The sequence below is a fragment of the Acipenser ruthenus genome, chromosome 4 (genome assembly GCF_902713425.1).
Source record: "Acipenser ruthenus chromosome 4, fAciRut3.2 maternal haplotype, whole genome shotgun sequence".
Lineage (NCBI taxonomy): Eukaryota > Metazoa > Chordata > Actinopteri > Acipenseriformes > Acipenseridae > Acipenser > Acipenser ruthenus.
This window is the reverse complement of record NC_081192.1, coordinates 97,288,618-97,310,938: the sequence shown is the minus strand read 5'-3', so window position 1 is coordinate 97,310,938 and position 22,321 is coordinate 97,288,618. Positions and strand designations below refer to the sequence as shown.

Sequence of the window (22,321 nt, the reverse complement as noted above, 5' to 3'; positions counted from 1 at the left end):
ATGGGGGTCTGACGTATATAGTGCTTGACTGGCTTCTAGATCATACTCATATTATAGAGGTGAGGCACAAAATTATTACATTTCAGAATATTTTCAGGGTGTGATTTCTGAGGATAAAGACTTTGAATCAATATGCATACAAAACTGTCCCATGATTTTGTTTTTTTTATAAGAGACATTATTTAACACATTTGGCAACCTATAGTAATAAATATAGCAACCTTATACCATCATTTAATATGTATTAAGAAACCAAAGGGAGTACAGCAGTTGTTAGTTTACTCTACAGTCTATTTCAGTACTATCTTTTTATTTTAGTATTACTAAATTCAGCATTATTGAGGGTTTAATAGTTATGGTTAAAAAAAAAAAAAAAAACACACAACTCCAACGCATTCTTTTGTAACTATTGTTGGAACTAAAAATTCCACTTGCCATGAAGAGCAACAGGGCAGCATTCTCTGTTCAGATGTTTACATGCTCAGCTGCTTAGCCTCGCTGACCACCAACCTCAAGCATTCATTTAGGAATGCAGTTGGCCAAGTGTTACCATTTTGATTTTCATTACATGAGAGTAGCTGTTATTTACTTCATGCCAATATTGGACTCGGCTTTCGCACAGATAAAATTAGATAGTAGTGATGTGGACCAACCAAGATGTAGCTTCACTGTAATATATGAGCCTTCAGTGCTTTTCCTCAGCCAGGTAATGTGGATTTCCTATTGGTCCTGTGCTGATGGTTGAAGTGTAATGCTGGCTCCAGGGATCAGCCTATGTGCAGTTTGTCTGGCGCATCAGCAGACACGACGGCGGCAATGCTGGCTCCAGGGATCAGTTTATTTGGGGCCTCGTTAGCGCCTCAGCATGGCAACTGTCTGGAATGGGCTGGGAGGGGCACTTCACAGGGGTCATCAGGTGGGCACCTCCCGCCTTCGTGTTCCATCGACTAGTCCACAGCACCTCAGGAAGACTCAACAGTAATCCATCTGTAACACCAGCTATCAATTTTTGAAAAAAAAAAATTAATAGAACTTTCCAAAAGTGTTTTAGATCATGGCACAAAACCAAAAATCACATAATAATGATTTGCTGCTCTGGGAATGCTACAGTAAAGCCATGGGATTAGCTCGGTAGAGACTAGTAACTTCATTACTGGTAATGGGAAAAGCTTCTGTGTGACACATCTTTTCCCAGTCGTGTTATGGGGATGAATTTCTGCAAGCTGTTAAAAAATATTTCAAGAAGTATATCCTGGCTGCCTAAAATCCATCAGTGATGACCATCCTCAGCAGATGTAGTAGTATTTTTAAATGTGAAATGAAGTCACATTATTGATATTTTAATGCCTTTTTTTTTTTTTTTTTTTTTTTTTTTTTTACAGATTTCCATTACACGAGAGTAGATGTTAAAACTTCATGCTGATTTGAACTCGGCTCTCGCCAAGATAAGCACCAACTAAGACGTAGCTTTACAGTAAACTAATGTGATCCATCTGTGTCTCCATCCATTTGCGCTTCCTTCCATATGATGATGTAGATATCCTTCTCTGGTGTTGATGGCTGAAGTGTAATGCTGGCTCCAGGGATCAGCTTATTGCCTCCCTAGAGCATCAGCACACACAACGGCTGCGATGCTGGCTCCGGGGATCAACCACAGTGCGGTCTCCCCAGCGCATCACCATGACAACCGTCTGGATTGAGCTAAGTAGGGTACATCTCTGGGGTCTTCAAGTGGGCACCTTCCTCAGTGTTTCGTCGACTAGCCCACGACATCTCAAGAGGGCTCGACGGTGATTCTGGCATCCCAACATCACCCCCCTCCATCCCCCACTCAACTCAGCCCAGCTTACTTACCCGTACATCAGCGTTTCTTTCTTTTGATTGTGCTTGAGATCCCCAACCAGAATCTTTCAGTCTCAACCACAGCCAGTTGCTGCTCCTCTCTGCTGCTTCAGGTAAGTTCTTCACTGTGCGACGCAACTCTTGGCCACAGAGAAACCGGGTTGTAGAGTGTGCCACAAATCCTCGACAACCCACCTCCACTGGGTAAACACGGACTCTCCATCCTTGCTGTTCCGCTTCAGCGGCCAGTTGAGCATACCACAGTTTCTTCCTCTCATACACCTCATCTACAGCATCCTCCCATGGCACTGTTAACTCTACCAGGTCTACCAGCAATACAATGGGGTCTATTCAATTGATCTTTATGCCTGTGAATCTAAATAGTGATATTTAATTATACAACACTGAATTGTAAGAAATGTATCCACACTAAATTAGGTCTTCAAAATTAGGGTGACAGATATAGCAGCTGCAGTGCTTGATTTATGCAGTGTCTACAGTGCTTGATCAACAGCAATGTACTTTGATGACATAAACTCTCATTTGTGCCTATACTATCTCAAAACAGTAATACATGTAAAATAAGAAATTCAGAATTGTATGCTGTTATTTTCTTGTTGTAAAAAAGTATTAGTCACGGCAACATATTATAGTATATAGTATATATGGCACAACTCTCTGATTGAGCTTTGTTATTTATTTGAAGAAAATCCTGTAATGACCGCTATACCCTGCAAAGGGGTAGTCTCTTTCCCATCATGCCTTTTAATGATTGCTTCTTGGTAAAGAGATTTAGACAGCTTGCATCAATCCAGGATTTACATAGAAAGATACAAACACTATCCCTTCTTAGCTTTCGAAAACTGTCAGCATTGTGCCCTCATTATACTGTACTGCAGCCTCCACAACATAGAAGCAGTACTGCCCATATAGTACCTTGTTTCTAAATCTCCATAACCTAATCTTAATACAATTAATCAATCAAATGAAATGTTTTGTATTCTGTATTCTACAGTACAGTAATCCTACAATGTGGGATATGCTGTCTGCTTTCTATTCAAATAATACATTTTCTAAACATTCCACTGAGAGAAAAAAATATTATATTCAATCTTACAGCAAGCCCTTTTGCATAAGAGTAAACTGGTAGGCAATTTTTTAGAACTCAATTAAACCAATACACACAAGGGTCCTTACAAACTGTGCTGTACTTTGAATATCGTTATTTCTGATTATTATTTGTTTATTTTAGCAGACGCCTTTATCCAAGGCGACTTACAGAGACTAGGGTGTGCGAACTATGCATCAGCTGCAGAGTCACTTACAATAACGTCCCACCCGAAAGACGGAGCACAAGGAGGTTAAATGACTTGCTCAGGGTCACACACTGAGTCAGTGATTGAGCCGGGATTTGAACCCTGGCTATCAAATTAAACAGGATTAAATGTACTGTAATTGTAAATACAATAGCAACAGCCATCCTTACGGAAACTATAAAATATGTTTATTTCAATCGGCCATCCTCATAACCATGAACGTTAATGGAGTATCCTCTACTATACGTATTTCCTGGATAAATAAAGAACATTCTTAAATTCATTTTTTGATAAGTAGTTTTATGGACATGTAAATGTGACAGAACATTAAGCAAAAAAGCAGCATACAAAAACTATTATTATTATTATTATTATTAGCAGAGAAATGGGATTACTCAACCTCTCCAGTGGGAGATTGCTTTCAACACAGCAATAGCAAGATGTCCTAATTCACACTGCTGTCACAGAATCATTCCACAGCTCCACTTCAGACTGTTTACTCACAGCGGCAGTGTTACACCAGGGAAACGGATCTGACTCATCTGTTTTTCATTTTTGAAGTGTTTGTGTGGATGTTTATTTTGATAAAAATGTCAGTCGGAGTGTTATCTGTATTATACAGGATTCTGTAAATTAAAATAAGCCCCAAATGTTATTGTTTTACTGCATCGCAGCAAGTAAACCAGTCCTGGAAGAGGAGACTGAACCACTTATTGCCATAGCAACCAAGTCATAACAGCGTCATTGGTGAGCTAGGCACCTGTTAATAAAAGTAAGAACTGAAAGGATAGCTTTCACTTTAGACTTATTGTTTTCCCCAATTATTAACATTCCTGTCTTTTAATTTGGTTGTTACAGCAAACAGTGGTGCCTCTCTATTCTACTGTAGCTTGTCCCTTTTCATCCTGGGTACATCCACAGGAATTGAGAGTAAATTCTTATTTAGTAGAAAATGGGATAGCTCTAAAAACAAACAGTCATATGCTGAACTCCATTTGATTGAATAAAATAGCATATACTTTATCACAGTCGGAATGCCTCGATACACCAAACAAAATAGAAAAACATTTCTTCACGTAACAACAAACGTTATGTAACAGTATTTTATTTGATTAATTTTGAGCACACCAGGACCTTTCAATTAACATCTGATAAACTGAAAGTGCTAAAAGGACACACATTTTGTATTGGGCTGTCATAAAATAAAAATAAATAACCCTAGGGGTACAATTCTCCACATATCTGTGCTTTAGCTCCAGAGACCTGAGCTTATCCCAGTTTCATTAGCAGTCAGCTGTTTTCTACAGTACAGTGTTTTGTGTACATCATGGAAGCACAACTTAATTCAAAACAAAAGCCCAAGGCAGCATTACATACAATAGACTTACACACAAAGTCAAAGCTAAGACAAACCAGAAAAGCCTGTGGAGATGCCCAGCATCATTAGTTCTTTACCATGGATTTCAGGAAACAAAAGAAAAAAGTATTACCTTTGTTCTTCCAGGCATGCTCGTGGGGAATTACCTAGAAAATGCAGCTCGGCTGGCTTTTGTTAACCATGACTGTAATAAATTATGTAAAACCCTCATTTATTTTCAGCACACAGTGAAAGTAAATACAGCTGATGCCTTAAACTGCACCCAACATAATACTCTGCTGAAATCTATCCACAGTTCTTGCTCTATTTGCACCTCCTATGTTTTAGAAAAACAGTTTTTGCATATTTATATTATTTAGTGGTTACTTTTAGAGCCCAGTGTCTCATTAAGTATTTCCTGTAAAATTGTATCAAGTACACCATTTTTTATTTCTTGTTTTGCTTTCTGAGCACAACAGGTTACCATTTATAACCTCCTACTGCTGCCATGAAAGGATGTCGCCTGGCATAGTGGCTAGCAGGTATCAAGGTGGGAGGAATGATTGTGTGCCTGCAGCCAGTTATAGGCCAGTTAATAAACTGTACTTGTAGACATATCTAATAGTAGTAGCACTGTAGTACAGCAGTAATTTTATAATGAATGGTGTGCTTATAAAAAGCGGCAGGACAGAACTGCAGGCACAATCAACAGTAGTCTGATAGTAAGTCTCCATCTTCAAATTGCACCATTTGTGAAGGTGTTTTTTTGTGATACTAGGAACTGGGCTGAGACTGACCATTCCACATCATAGCAACCACCAGTCCCAAAGGACTTCCAAGGGCAAGCAACCTTGGCTAAAATCTAGTTAACAAGCATTTTTTTTTTAAAAACCTCTACTGTTCATAAAGGAACAAGAAATGTGTTTCTTTGACCCTCTATCTAAAATTGCCTTATCAAGGGCATATTTTTAATGGAGATGTGGTGAGGCCAACTGACCCAGTTCAAATGTTTCTCAATGTGTCTCTGTGTTAGAAGAGCCCTCATTGTATTTCCCTGTCTCGCATATAGACTTACACACAAACTGCAAACTCCCTGGAGAACCATGTTCATCAATCAAACTGTAACCACTATCAGGAAATGCTCCTTATGGTCCACCTAATGATAAATTATCATAGCTGCTATGCGTGTGGGAACAGAGTGAAGCTGTACTCACAGCATGACAGCAATGTTTAGCTCAGAACCTAAAAACAAAGGGTACATATGACACAGAAGGGAGGAGTCAGGCCTGGTCGTGGAAAGAAGCATTATACTATATGATAAAAACTCAAAACAAATACTTTAATCTTTTTTGTAAGATGATTAATAAATGCTTTTGAACAATAAGTCGCTTTGATTGTTTGGGCTCTAGAATGACATCTCAGTGATGATAAAGTTTTTTGGGGAGTTGACTATACGATAAAACAATTCCATGTCATTTGACACTTATAAGATCATTTAAATAATGTATATTTCCCATGCTCTGATTCAATGATTACACGAAAGTATCATTGTATAATAGTTAATTTAATTTTTTCACTGCTTATTAATTGCATGTCTCTTGACATTTTATGTTAATTAAAGAGAGAGTCAAATCATACAAACTCATCAGATCAGAAAACATCATATTTGGGGCAGCAGTGTGGAGTAGTGGTTAGAGCTCTGGACTCTTGACCGGAGGGTCGTGGGTTCAATCCCAGGTGGGGGACACTGCTGCTGTACCCTTGAGCAAGGTACTTTACCTAGATTGCTCCAGTAAAAAAACAACTGTATACATGGGTAATTGTATGTAAAAATCATGTGTAAAAAATAATGCAATTGTATGTAAAAAATAATGTGATATCTTGTAACAATTGTAAGTCACCCTGGATAAGGGTGTCTGCTAAGAAATAAATAATAATAATAATATTTTCTAAACAAGATTAATTGTCCAAAATGCCACCTGGAGCATACAAATACTATTCTGGGAATTTTTAGCACCCTGCTGAGGGTCATACATTCATAGAATTCTGTTTAATGCACAAAAGCTGTCTTATAATGCAGAGTAAGTTGCAACAGAACAGAAAACCTAATAAGGGCAAAAGGCTAATAAACAGTGGTTCAACACGCAGCTCTGTGTAATGTACAATATCCCATAGGGGAGCACACAGCTCGAATTTAAGGATTGAGACTTAATTAAAAAATAACACTATATGAACATAATTTAGATCTTTTACTTAACATCATGTAATCAAAGAAGCTACAAAATGATATTGCAAAAGTCTACCGGAAGCCATAATAGTAGTACAATGTTTTCATGTTAGATTTCAAAATGTCACATTTTTCCATTTTTGTCAGTTTTTTCGTTAAGTATATGGAAAACTAAAAAGTGGTATGTAATTCAATATGTTAATGTAACATTATTCAGCAGGTTTCATTCAACTTTATGAAGCAAAATGCAAAATTCTGTAGTGCAATGCAAAACTTTTGGCCATAGCTGTATTACACAAATAAACCATGTAATTGTTTAAAAGGATATTTTAACTTTACACCATAATCATGCCAACATACGTATTAGAGCATCTCTGACCATCAAAGTAGGCCTATATTGTCTTGTCATTGAATCAAAAGTGTTTTGTGCTCCGTTGAAGAAATGATGGATAGCCTTAAGCAGATTGTAATGGAGAGAGTCACTCGTTCAAATAACCGGTCTCATTATTTTATAAACAAGGTGCTACACTATAACACATTTCAATTTACCCTTCTGTAATAATACATGCAAAAAAAATAACCATCATATTTCACAGGCAGAAGGTATTTTCCATCAAAAGGAACTGAAAGTGAAATTCAAATTTTCGTAATAATAAAACAAAACACAGTTCCGGAAATAAATTATTCTATTGTCCTTTATTGTATCTACTGTAGTGCATCCTCAACTTGGTTTGCTTTTACTGTGATTCACCGTAGTAACATATAGTAAAGCTTAATAATCAGATGCAGTGCAAATAATTTTAGAATAATATTTTATTATACAATGAAGCATATTATAGCACAAATGATTATTCTCCTTTCTTCCATCTAGTAATTTCTGAGATGTGTGGCAGCATTCATATGGCAAAGTGTCTGAACACAGACTGCCCAGGATTAACTGCAAGGTCAGCAACTCAGTCAATACTTCGACAGTATTTGCTAAAGATTCAATGGCTTAGGCTTTAATAATTTAAGGCAATGTATGACAACTTTACAACTGAACTCATTCATTTAATCTTCAGTGATCAGGTTTTCTAACTGTATTTGCATTTTGTATTACGGGAGTGCTTGCAGCCTTGAACTCTAGTCACAAGTTTGGTGGATCAGTTTTAATTCTTAGAACACTGGCACAGGTCCAATGGACTTAAACTAGGTTGGCTGTAATTAAAACGCTCTACTTACTCATTCAAGATCAACTTATCTTGGTGAGGTGCGGTACAGAATGTCAAGAAATAAAATACAGATAAGTAGCTTATCTCTTTAAAGCTGACATCTACCTCCCAATAATTCATCGGAAATCTTCCTGGACAAACCTACATTTAAATTGGACGACGAGGTACGTTTCAAGTACCTAACTTAATGTTGTGTAAAAAGCTTGGAATCTAATTGGATAAAAAGCAGCTACAAGGTGAACAAAGGGGAAGCGATTATCAGGCCCTGGGCAAACAGCCATTTCCTGTGCTTTCAACTTGCATTGTTACAAAACCTGTTAACATGACCAGAGTACCAGAGTTCAAAGTCATGCAGATTAGAGGAACATTTAATACATTTCGGTATAGAGAATGCAATGTAAAATAACGTAACCCCTCCCCCCTTCCCCCAAAGAAAAAAGAATAATAGTATTTAATATTGTCTGAGCTGCAGCATGTGCCTTGTACGAGAAAGGAAGACGACAGTTTACAGAAAGTGGATATTTCAGATGGATTTTTTTTTTTTTAAATGGACAGCTTTGCTTAGTATGTGTTACATAAGAAGTACTGAGCCAATACAGAAGATTAACATAACTCCAGAACAGCTGACCCTTTCCATCCGGATGTTTGCCTAAACAAGGACATCTGGTTACTTTAACTTATACTGCACATATACCTAATGTATGTAATGACCATTACTATAATACCCGACTAGTACTCACTGTGTTTTAAAGTTTATTTGCAAAGCGGACCTAGGAGACAGAAGCAGTTAAAAAATCATAGATGTGCAGTATAGTAATGTTTGACTAATATTTGTAATATTGATACATGACATTTAAGTTAAATACCTTCTGTAGACTACCTACTAAATAACTTACATGTGTTTATTACTAACATGATGCAAAAAATGAAACAAAGTATGTCCGGTCCTTTTTCCCAACAATATACTGTGACAGTCTGGCTCGCAGTGGTGTGGTGGATGACGTCACGGACCAGGAAGTAACTGACTCCAAACAGTGGATGGGCGGGTGAAACTGAGTGCAAAAGCACTCAGCGTATTTAATAACAAACAAACAAAATATTTAAACAAAATACAAACAAAAGGGCACGAGGGCCAAACGAATAAATAAACAAACAAGTAAGTGCCGTGCTGGATTATCCAGCACGTATTAGCAATTGTTTTTTAAATATTATTCCTTCTCTCCGCTCCCCGTACTCTCTACTCCAACACCCCAACATCAAGTGCAGAGAGCTGCAGGTTTATATACTCTGGCCGAGGGATTAACTAGTTGGTAATTATCTTATTATCCCCCGGCCAGAGTCTGCACGCGTTTGGTAAGGATGCATGACTGTCAGCTATTTAAGTAATCAGTAGCTGATCAGCCATGCATCCTCACGGGGTTTTAAATAATAATAAAAGACGCGGCGCTTTTACCCGCGCCGCAAACAAAAATACAAATAATAATAAATAGGGGCGGGACACTCCGCCACACATGCCCCCCCTTGTGCGCAGCACACATGGCCCCAACGGCCACCTCCCCCCTCAGTCTTAAAGTCCCGGAAGAGGGGGAAGCAAGTTACTTCTGGGGGGTGGCCATGGTGGAATCTCTGGCACCCCCCCATTCTTCGTGGCCAGCAGCTCCCTCTTCCGGGGCTCCCGCCACACTCTATCCTGCCGCGAAAGTGCGGCTGGGGGAGCTGGTCTCCTGACCTCTCCCCCCTTCTTCATGGCCGGCAGTTCCCCTCCGTGGGGCTCCGACCACATGATCTCCAGCCGCGAAAGTGCGGCTGGGGGAGCTGGTCTCCTGACCTCTCCCCCCTTCTTCATGGCCGGCAGTTCCCCTCCTTGGGGCTCCGACCACATGATCTCCAGCCGCGAAAGTGCGGCTGGGGGAGCTGGTCTCCTGACCTCCCCCCCTTTCTTCATTTCTGGCAGCTCCCTTTCATGGAGCTCCGGCCATCGTGTAGCGACCCCAGGCGAAGCAGGATCCCTGGCGACCCCAGGTGAAGCCGGACCCTCGACGACCCCAGGCGAAGCAGGATCCCTGGCGACCCCAGGCGACGGCAGCAGCAGCGGACCCTCGGAAGGCGACGGCAGCAGCAGCGGACCCTCTGAAGGCGACGGCAGCAGCGGCGGACCCTCGGAAGGCGACGGCAGCAGCGGCGGACCCTCGGAAGGCGACGGCAGCAGCAGCGGACCCTCGGAAGGCGACGGCAGCAGCAGCGGACCCCCGGGAGGCGAACTCGGGAGGGGAGCCCCTGGCCATGGAGGCGGCAGCGGGAGCTCCACTTCTCCCTCGTACCCTGTGTCCTGTAGAGAACAAAAGGCAGCCCCAGGCGATGCAGAACAGCCATCCCCAGGCAATGGCAATGGTGGGAGGGGAAAGCAGTCCTCCCACAGCGGCTGAGACGGAACCAGCAGGTATTTACCCTCTGCTGGTGGAGCTGGGAGTGGCAAGCAGTCCTCCCACGGCGGCTGAGGCGGAACCAGCAGGTATTCACCCTCTGCTGGTGGAGGTGGGAGGGGCAAGCAGTCCTCCCACGACGGTTGAGGCAGAACCAGCAGGCATTCACCCTCTGCTGGTGGAGGTGGGAGGGGCAAGCAGTCCTCCCACGACGGTGGAGGCGGAACCAGCAGGCATTCACCCTCTGCTGGTGGAGGTGGGAGGGGCAAGCAGTCCTCCCACGACGGTGGATGTGGAACCAGCAGGCATTCACCCTCTGCTGGTGGAGGTGGCGGAGGCAGAGGCAGCTCTTGCTGCTCTGCTCCTGGTGATGGTGGAGACAGAAGCGATGGGGCGGATGCTGGCCACTCAGAGGGAGGCTGTGGCGGTGCTGGCTCCCTCTGCTGTGGCGGCTGGGCTGGTGTGTGCCATGCTCCCTTCAGCAGCATAAATAGAGGCTGCTGGGGAACACCAGCATCCTGCCCTTCTCCCCCCCAGAAAAATTCAGGGGGTTGAGCCTGTAACTCCTCCCCTTCTGGCTCTTGGGACTGCAGCTTGGGTCCTAAGGCTGTGGAAGCGCAGACTTCCACCTCTTGGGCTATGGACGCACCGACTCCCCCCTCTTTGGGCTGTGGACGCACCGACTCCTCCCTCTTGGGCTGTGGACGCACCGACTCCTCCCTCTTGGGCTGTGGACGCACCGACTCCCCCCTCTTGGGCGTAGGACGTTCGGGCTCCTCCCACTCGGGCGTAGGACGTTCGGGCTCCTCCCACTCGGGCGTAGGACGTTCGGGCTCCTCCCACTCGGGCGTAGGACGTTCGGGCTCCTCCCACTCGGGCGTAGGACGTTCGGGCTCCTCCCACTCGGGCGTAGGACGTTCGGGCTCCTCCCACTCGGGCGTAGGACGTTCGGGCTCCTCCCACTCGGGCGTAGGACGTTCGGGCTCCTCCCACTCGGGCGTAGGACGTTCGGGCTCCTCCCACTCGGGCGTAGGACGTTCGGGCTCCTCCCCAGGCTGTGGAGGCGAAACCAGCAGGCATTCTCCCTCTGCTGGTGGAGACGGTAGCGATGGCTCCTCTCCCTCTGATGCTGGAGACGGTAGCGATGGCTCCTCTCCCTCTGATGCTGGAGACGGCAGCGATGGCTCCTCTCCCTCTGGCGCTGGAGACGGCAGCGATGGCTCCTCTCCCTCTGGCGCTGGAGACGGCAGCGATGGCTCCTCTCCCTCTGGCGCTGGAGACGGCAGCGATGGCTCCTCTCCCTCTGGCGCTGGAGACGGCAGCGATGGCTCCTCTCCCTCTGGCGCTGGAGACGGCAGCGATGGCTCCTCTCCCTCTGGCGCTGGAGACGGCAGCGATGGCTCCTCTCCCTCTGCTGGTGGAGACGGTAGCGATGGCTCCTCTCCCTTTTGTGCTGGAGATGGCAGCAGCAGGGTCTCTCCCATATCCGCAGCCAGGTAGTTGAACACCATGGCTGCGATGTCTGGGAGGGAAGCTGGGTGGTGTTGCTGTTCCCAGGCCTCCCAGTGCTCCCCATCTCTTGCCCACAGGAGGTTGATCACTGCAGGGAGGGCTTCCTCATAATCCCTCCCCGGCTCCACCAGCCAGTCCCAGACTCCCTCAGAGGAGAGTGCATTCGTCCTCTTTGGAGGATGCAGGTCCTCCCTCACTGGACGCTCTGGCTCCTCTTTCTCCTGCCATGGAGGGGGTTGGTCGGGTGCTATGTGCCCCACCTCCCCAACAGCGAAGCACCACTCCTCACCTTTCAAGCAGGTGGGGCAGACGTCCAGCATGGTTGAGCTACAGTGGGACCTGCGACCGGCCCCACGCTGCTGTAGCTGCTGCTTCCTCCGTCCGCTTCTTCCCATATTTTTTTTTTTTTTTTTTTTTTTTTTTCCCCAAAAACACACAAAAACACTTTGAAAAAAAAAACGAACAAAAAAACGAGCTTTTCTTTCCTGGTCCGGCTATTGGAGGCGTTTGTTTTGTCCCACGCAAGACACCATATGTGACAGTCTGGCTCGCAGTGGTGTGGTGGATGACGTCACGGACCAGGAAGTAACTGACTCCAAACAGTGGATGGGCGGGTGAAACTGAGTGCAAAAGCACTCAGCGTATTTAATAACAAACAAACAAAATATTTAAACAAAATACAAACAAAAGGGCACGAGGGCCAAACGAATAAATAAACAAACAAGTAAGTGCCGTGCTGGATTATCCAGCACGTATTAGCAATTGTTTTTTAAATATTATTCCTTCTCTCCGCTCCCCGTACTCTCTACTCCAACACCCCAACATCAAGTGCAGAGAGCTGCAGGTTTATATACTCTGGCCGAGGGATTAACTAGTTGGTAATTATCTTATTATCCCCCGGCCAGAGTCTGCACGCGTTTGGTAAGGATGCATGACTGTCAGCTATTTAAGTAATCAGTAGCTGATCAGCCATGCATCCTCACGGGGTTTTAAATAATAATAAAAGACGCGGCGCTTTTACCCGCGCCGCAAACAAAAATACAAATAATAATAAATAGGGGCGGGACACTCCGCCACATATACAAATAGATTGCTCAGGATGCCCTGAAGGAGACCAAAAATGAGAATACCAAACACAGCACCAAAACATAGGTAAGGGTGTTCATAATGAAAAAGGAATGTCTGTACATCACTATGAGGGTTTATCATGATGATGGCTCTTCAACACACAGGTGTCGAAATGTCTATAATAATGTGAGCATAATGTGCTGTTGTTGCATTCTCTAAGCAAAATGAAAAACAGTTTAAAACATACTGCATTTCATTTCTATTTTTGGTGGTAAAACCGATAAATCTATTAAAGCATTTTCTAATAATAATACCATATACGTTATTTTACTAAAAAAAAAAAAAAAAAAGTTACAAAAAACACTGATTTAATATTCTTTCAGGCTGTTAAATAACAATTAAGCCAGGATATTGACGCCTAATGCATGAAACAGCCTAATGCATGAATATCTAGTGACATGAGACTAGAGTGGGTGAACTACGCATCAGCTGCAGAGTCACTTACAATAACGTCTCGCTTGAAAGAGGTTAAGTGACTTGCTCAGGGTCACACGGGGAGTCAGTGAGCCGGGATTTGAACCAGGGACCTCCTGGTTACAAGCCCTTTTCTTTAACTGGACCACACAGCCTCCTATAAATTATTTTCTTGAATACATGCTCAAAATTGATCCGTGCTAAAACTGATTCAAGCATAGTTTTTTTGTTTTAGTAATTGCGATTAAGCAGCCGTAATCTCTTACACAGTCTTTAAATCCTTTCTGAACGAGTGCACGTGTACTGTAGTAAATCTCATGTTCTGTATGGAGTTTTGCAATTTGGACAAAAATGCATTGAAATAAAAATATTACATTTAGTGTTCAAGTACATTGCTGGAAATCAATGGATAAACGAGTACCCTACAACCTAAAAATAAAAAAACAGAAGAGCAAGGACATAGGACAAATCAACAGGGATTTAATGTTACAGAGCACTCTACATTAGATTCTAATCCCCTTCCCAAAATGTAATCTGTTTTTTAAGTTTCTGACCCTGCTGTTTCCATCGAGCAGTGCTGGCTTTCATTAGCCGCCGATTACGTTGTTTGAACGGTGCTGTTAAAAAAATAAATAAATACAAATGTATTTTGTAAAACCAAACTATCAGTGTTTAATTTACTTATTGAAACTGCATTTAATGACACCTGGTGGTAATAAAAGGAAGAGAGTAGGTGCAATGAGTCTTGTCGGCTGATTAATCTTGACTGCTTTCTGATCTACAGTGTCCATCTGCTGGAAATTAACATTCACTGATCAACAGCAATTATGAGTTCTGACGTGATTTATTCTCAGAGAAGAAGGTGTAAAACAAACACTGACTAGAGCCCCATGCAGACGGAACTGAAACTCACCACATACAGTACTGTATACTGTACTTAACTGAACTGATAATTTGCTTAATTAGACCTTTTTACTTGTTTTCAGCTATTGAACAGTTGCATATTTCAAGTTAGCTATAACATTTGATAAGTAACTTGAACTGCAACTGTTTAAGAGTTGAAAACAAGTAAAAAGGTCTAATTAAGCAATGTATTAGTTCAATTAAGGGTATAGTTAAGTAATTGAGAGCTCGGTTGGAATGAAAACCAGCAGACACAGCGGGTCCCCAGGACCGAGTTTGAGAAGCCCTGCACTACACCGTATCTGCTAAACCCCCACTCATGAACTTTTCTTTCACAAGGCGTTGTCTCTGAAATCTATGGCATGTGGCATTCAGGCAAAGAGGGCACTTCCTAGGGTGCATCTGTACTGCATTGTTCAAAGCCATTTCTTTTCCTGGCATCTGACCACAGAAATACTTTGACAAACACTCTCTGTGACCAAACATTACATTTTTGGATTGAATCACCACAGGATACACTATCTTGTGAGTGCCTCGAATTTGGAATGTATTAGGACTGTGGTCTTGATATCTATGAAACAAGCGTCGGCCATGCTGTGAAATTGCACAGGGAATAAGCTTTAGTCACATCTGAGTGGGGCTTATGCTTGAATAAAGGATGCCCTTATACAAAAGTGTTTATCGTTGTTTGTGAAAGGAAGATGAAACTGTTAATGTTACAAAACTAGTAACAAACAAAAACATTAACATTCATATTTGTAATTCCTTTCCCAAAAAATATTACAAATTGCATTTTTGTGTAAAATGTTTTTAAAAGTTTGATTGATATCACAGTAGATCAGGCATTGGTATACAGCTCTGTAACTCTATAGAAAGCTTACAATGATATATGGCGATAGTCATTATATATAGAAAAACGTTAACTTGAATATCTTGAACGATGCATCCAACCCAGAGCAGGATTGTTAACAGCAGAAATGTGGCCACAAGTTCACTTAAGCTCAAAAGGATTACCTACAGTAAAGAAAACATACAACAGCATTATATCACCTGCATGGGGTGCAAGATGCAGGTTCTCATTTGAAAAGCCAAACCTTGTTTTAATTGTAAGTCATCAAATGCATTAAATATCTAGTTATTAATTCACTTGTGTTCGTTTTATCCATATGTATTGACTATTTCAGAGTGCTATGTTTAAATTGTATGTAACCTAGATATAATTTAAAAAAATACTTTCTAGGTAAGCAATTTGACATACAATCCATGCAACACATAAATAGGTGGCCTAATATTCAATTGAAACCATTTGACCACGTATATGATTTGAAGGGAAAAAAAGGGAAAATGTTTTAAGAATGTGTTTTTGCCTGGTGATATTACCTCCAAACTGTTCTGTGCTCAACTGTAGGATTGTCAGTCAGTTGGTAATACACTACATACTAAACCAAAAGCCTTTTGGTACATTTCCTGATTGGTCTGCAGAAGGGTTTTATAAAGTACAGTATGTTTGTAATATTTATATGATGTGTAATACTTGTCATTGTTTCCTAAGTCTTGCCCTGGTATTAATAAATAGTGATGTTTTCCTCAACCTAGGCATGTTTGTCATTTTTGCTCTAACCTGCACTCTTCCTTAAAGTACAAAAAAAAAACATGCAACAGTACTTACTGTAGTATTGTACTTACGAAACATAAAGATCTAAAAACGTAACACAAAATGATATGTACATGTATAGGTTTGGCAAACGACGCAGTAACTTTAGCACTATCTCAATTTTGCTCTAGAATACACTCAGGATAACAACTGAAGGTTCATGTTCATTTAATCTATTTTAGGATATACAATTTTTCACTGGATAAAAAAATATATATATTTGCCCATGTAAAAGAAAGTGAGGTTCAAACTCTTTAGTGTTTTTGTTTGTAAAAATATGTAAAGCACTAGAAATGCACCTATTTTGGATATTGAAACTTTATTTAGATCGCCAACATTGTGCTTTTCTTCACAAAAGAAACCCCACTGTTTATTAGCTGGTTAATTTGGAAGATATTGAGACTGGTAATGTGTTTATAAGAAGACCTATCACCTCATAAGACGTATCACCTGCTCCACTACCAAAGGTGCTTCATTTAGTGCAACACCCTTTGACCAACTCAGTAAAGGTGTTATTACATCAGCTTCCTGTCACTTGACATTTCAGCAATATTACAAAATGACTACGAACAAAAAAATGTTAATGTTAAAAGATACCCCCCCCACACACACACACTGCCTTCCTACTGTTACAGAACCTACGCTAAAAACCTAAAGATAAAGCTAAAGATCAAACAGGTGACAACAACACAAGCTTTTCATGTGCAATACCACCAAACAAAGCTCCTTATAAAGCAAACAACTGTCAGCAACGTCATTTATTCCATAAAGCACTGTATACTTACCCAGGAGACATTTTTACTCTTGGGCGTTTTAAGCATGGCAACATGCGGCGTCAGAATAACCAATAACAGCCCCACCAGCATGGAAAGCCCAACGGCAGGGTTGTTCCACTTTTAGTTGTCACCCAAATCTGTGGAGTTTCTTAACCTGGCAGGTACAGGCACAGCAGGCATCAGGAAAGGTCCCAAGCAGCTGAGCCATTAGTTTCTTGATAAACACTCAAATCCAAAGCCTGAAGTAACACCAACATGGGTTCGGCATGGAAGGCATCCAATTAAAATTGCAAAAAAAAAATAAAAGTATAATTTTCTCTTAGGATCCGTAACACAAAAAAAAGTTAAATCTTCTTCTTTTCTGACGGTGCTGTATTCACATACTTTATGAATATGCAAAGTCACATTAGCTTTAACCCTCCTGCTGTGCAGGAGCAGTGCCCAATCACCCCTCAAGCTTTAATGAAAGCTTTGAGGCTGGGCTTATGAGAGCATTAAGACTTAAATACCAAAAGGACTAGCATTGGGAAGACCTTGAAGACCTGCCACTGTGGTGTCAGTTGAGAAGCTGGTTTTACTGCCGATGAAAATCCTAAAATATCTGCTGAAATAAAGAAGTGTTTGAATAATGTATGCAAACAGGTTGCTCTGCCTGTTCTCAAGCTGCTTGTGCTGGTGCTGAAGCTGTTGTTTGTTTCAGTCTGCTGCCTGCCTGACGCTGCCTCTGTTACACGCTGCACCTGTTGTCACTGCAGCCCCACAGTGATAGACAGGTAACCTAACAACCAATAACGTTGCAGATCGGAGATAAAGAGAGAAACCCCAGAAGAGAAAGAGCAGAAAGCTAGAAATCCGTTTCCCTTTTCTCCTTCATTCTCTTTCTCTCACTCTCTCCCGCTCTCTCTCTCTCTCTCTGCTCTTCTGTCCCGCTTTTCCCTCACAGCAACCTAGATTACTTAAGCAGATCCAAGCTAAATGTTGCAACTATCACAAGTGATTAGTGTGAGTTGATTGAAATCGGATTATGAAAGGAGACCTCTGCCTTCTCACTCAGTGAGCAGGGCCTGTAATATTTTAAAACATGTGTTGCCTCTCCCTCCCCCACCTCCATCTCTGGCACAAGATAATGTCCGGTGGAATTGTCAGTTTTGTATGCAATATATTGCTGGTGAGTCACATGTATATTATTTGATATAAAAGACCAATTTGAACTGGAGAGAATTATGATAATAACAAATACCTATAAAGATAGGATAATAGAGGTTTTATGTTAGTATAGCTTCATACAGTCACGTAATTGTAGCCCAACAGGAACAATAGTTGCTCTAATTGTTATGACTAATAATCTCAACACAATCAGCTTTCTTGAACAAAGGCACAATTAGGCCCACAAGTTCTACTTCATATACAATGTCAGCCTCGATGGATCAGAAACAATTAACATATACTAACACCCTGCTTTAGTTTGTACTTCACAAGAGCTACATTTCCTAGGTGGTGCTATCGTCTTTTGTTCTGCTGATCCTTTTTTAGATGAAAGGGTTACTTTTAGATATCTGAACTGCTGATACACAGCAAACTTACACAGTACATTTTCTCCTGCTTCAAGACAACAACATAAACAAGAAAGATCGTGGCATAGTGTATTTGAGTCTATCTATTCTATCTTCATCAACTGACCCACAATAGGCACAAAAATCATGATCTACAGAAACATGGGTTGAGGGTCAAAGAGTTTTATTTTTAATAAATCAAATTACAATGAGATGAGGATGCACAGATCTGACATTTCTTGGAGAGTGCTACAATATCCCTAAAAAAGCTGAAATTGTGTTCTGTTTAATGCAGTGTGGTCCAGTGGTTAAAGTCCAGCGCTTGTAACCAGAAGGTCACCGATTCAAATCCCACCTGATGAGATGTTTAATCAATGTCCTATTGTAAGTGACTCTGCATATAATGCACAGTTCACAGCATACCTCTGTAAAGCGCTTTGTGATGGTGGTCCACTATGAAAGGCGCTATATGAAAACAAAGATAGTATATTATTATTGTTATTCAGCACTACAAAGAAACTCAGCCACAGTCTAGAAAAGACCTGTTGTATTGTTTCTGTTCACTCTGTTAACAATGCTTAGATGAGGAAAAACAGCAGCTGGTGATTTGGACCCCACCCCCTCCAGACACTCTTCTTCAGAGAAATACAGTAGAGAGCCATCTGGACCACTTCCAGACACGTGCTCCACCACGGCAGATTACGCTTATTCCCAACGCACGTGTGACTTGTGTTGCTAAAGTGCTCTTCAGCTGTCAGAACAGAATCAAAACAGCTCCAAAAGATGGTGATGATGATGATAATAATAATCATAATCATAATCATAATCATAATAATAATAATGCACACCCAACTGTACATAATAGGGCAGCAGTGTGGAGTAGTGGTTAGGGCTCTGGACTCTTGACCGGAGGGTTGTGGGTTCAATCCCAGGTGGGGGACACTGCTGCTGTACCATTGAGCAAGGTACTTTACCTAGATTGCTCTAGTAAAAACCCAACTGTATAAATGGGTAATTGTATGTAAAAATAATGTGATATCTATATAATGTGAAATAATGTATAATGTGATATCTTGTAACAATTGTAAGTCGCCCTGGATAAGGGTGTCTGCTAAGAAATAAATAATAATAATAATAATAATAATAATAATAATAATAATAATAATAATAATAATAAGGACTGTATCTCTATCAAGGTTTTCTGGTGCCATATACATCACATGATTGGAATAGAAATTAGAGTACAAAATTCACTTGTCCCTAACATCCCACAGACAGCATGTGGCTGAGGTAATTTAAAACTAAACTTTAAGATAAGTTCGACTGAGAAACCACCAACTGTGTTTACACTTGGTGAATCTAGCAATCAGTAGCCATCAGATTTGCAGAACATAAATATGATTGCCAGAACTGGGAGTCCAGACCCACTCCAGTCTCACTGCATTTCAACCAACACAGCCACGATTTCAAACTGCATGCATCTTCTATTCTGCAAAAAACTAAAAGACCAGAAGAGCTAGCCGCTTAATCTTACAGCTCCAATGGAGAAGAGAGTGGCACTAGCAGAGTAATCCGCTTCATCTGGCATGCAAAGTGACCCGTGCCACTTAGCAGAATGACTCAATCATACTCAACTAATACCTTGTTTCCAGCTGCTCTGAACTCTATGTGTAACTCATGTCCAGCACCTGCTGCAAACGTGCTTTCATCTCATTGGCACTTGTTCAATGTGTGAAAAACGTGTTTGTCTAACCTTGTTTTTAATACCAATCAAGCTCTTAATGTAACTAATGTGTTGTCACTATACAACTACTGTGCATCAGCAGAAAACATAAATCAGCATCTGGAGGTTTTTTTCTTATGGATTTATACAGACTTCTCATAAACTACTGTAGAAAGGTGTGATTGTGAACAAAAACAAGACATCCTCTGTGACCAAATAAAAGTGAATTTACTTTGTAAATTGTTAAAATTGTTAAATTATCCAGCAGGGAGTATACACTCCTTAACTTCTGAAGATCAGATCTACAGTATAGAAGCCATTTCTAAAAACAATATGTATGTCTAACCATAACCTTTTAAAATCTGTCCCCAAATCATTTTAAGTTTGGTCCAAATAAATACAGAAACATAATTGTAGAACAGATGAACAGAGTTCATAATTAAATTAAAATGTAAATCAAAGGCAAACCATCCTTTGTGCAATATTCTCTGATTCAGAAATACATAATAGAAATCAACAAAAGTTTCTGCTTCAAACTGATTTGAAAAGCACTGGTATGACATTCAATTATATATATAAAAAAAAAAAACTCTGTGTCTTGACATTCATTATTGCAGACAACCATTTAGGAGGATGGCATCCTTAACTCATTGGTATTAAATAAAAAATATGTGAGCCACCACCTGGCTTGTGAACAGATTACATTCTTTTGCATATATTTTTATGCAATGTTATGATATTTAAGAGAACAAAGGCTTCATGAAGTGATTAGGTACAAGAAAAAAGCAGCAACTTTTCATCTATATGTTCCAATTTGTAGTATAAAATACAAGCAGAAAACCAAAAGACCTTCTGCAGAATAAAATGGGAATACTATTGGTCATGCTAATAAGAGGCATATAACAGGTTTAGAAACCTTGCAGATTCCCATGCTAAAGTGTGTCCTGTTATTCCAATAAAGAGAACATACGGTAGTCAAAATTGTTGATCAAATTCCTGTCCTGCTGTTTCACTTTTAATTGCCATAGCGTTGGCTGACAATACCAGGCCTCTGCAACGAGGAGGCATACCGATGAGACCCTCTCTGTCCTTGTTGTTGATGCATCTAACAGCTGGCTCACCCTGCCTGTCACACAGCATCACCACATGAGTTCACCAGTGATGCTGGCATTTATGGGTTTTTTATATTCTTGTCCATTTTTGTTCCTCAATTTAGCACATATTGAGGTATTTTTAATTAATTTAAACGGTGGCTATCCTAAATACTTACAGGGCTTTACATAATTTTACAGGTAGAAATGCACTACAGAAACTCCTGTGCACTGCTGAAGGCTTTGGTTTTCCTAACTTTACCCAACATTGTCTCAGTGGCAGTAATTAGATAACTGAATAGACCTAATCAAGTGGTACAGATAAAGAAGATTATGACATATGCTGCTGAGAAGTTCAATGATAGATAAAAAAAAAAACAAATTATAGAATAATTCTCAATTATTCCATAAAAAATGCAATACAGGGAATCAAATATAATCTGCCGTTTCACAAACTACTGTTTTAAAGTGAAAATTATGTGATTCTAAAATAAATAAAAAGGCATATTAGGAGTTATTCCATACACTGCAAAATATGTCCTCTACATTATTTATGAAAGAGTCTTTTCTCACCTTAAGCTAGAGTGTCTACAATTATTTTTCATGTCAAGGTCAATGCGACCAGGTTTAATATCCTAACAGGTAATGATTTAGAGAATGAGCTTGGGCTTCCAAGGGAAGAAAAGCCATTAGTGTTGGAATAATGTCACAATGTGCTATACTAGGAGTTACTATCCCCCCCCCCCCCCTTATCCCTTTGATTTTCTATTTATAACTCACACAACAAAATTATTTCATCACTGTTTATTGTGAAAAAAAACAGCAACTGAATATAAAATTGCTACATATTTTCTGTAATTTATTACAAAGCAAGCTAAAAGACTGTTTAAATATATTCCAGAGAACAGTGCTCAAAATTGTGACCTGGATGAATTATTAAATTGGCCATTTAGCAGACGCTTTTATCCAAAGCAACTTGCTGAGACTAGGGGGTCGCAACAGATTACTGTAATGACAGTGAGGCTGTGTGGTCCAGTGGTTAAAGAAAAGGGCTTGTAACCAGGAGGTCCCCGGTTCAAATCTCACCTCAGCCACTGACTCATTGTGTGACCCTGAGCAAGTCACTTAACCTCCTTGTGCTCTGTCTTTCGGGTGAGACGTAATTGTAAGTGACTCTGCAGCTGATGCATA

General features: G+C 41.0%; 1 protein-coding gene across 5 annotated transcripts in view; it reads right to left on the bottom strand.

Annotated features, from left to right (window-relative positions):
• Positions 1-22,321, bottom strand: part of LOC117400251 (voltage-dependent L-type calcium channel subunit beta-2-like) — a 119,530-nt gene that overhangs the window by 54,811 nt on the left and 42,398 nt on the right. The window contains exon 1 of one of the 5 annotated variants that reach the window (XM_059023137.1): positions 16,773-17,662. The exons of the other annotated variants lie outside the window; for them this stretch is intronic. Within the exon in view, the coding sequence (XP_058879120.1) occupies positions 16,773-16,853 (81 nt within the window). The 5' untranslated portion in view covers positions 16,854-17,662. Of the gene's footprint in view, positions 1-16,772; positions 17,663-22,321 lie in introns of those variants that run through there. 5 annotated transcript variants of the gene reach the window in all.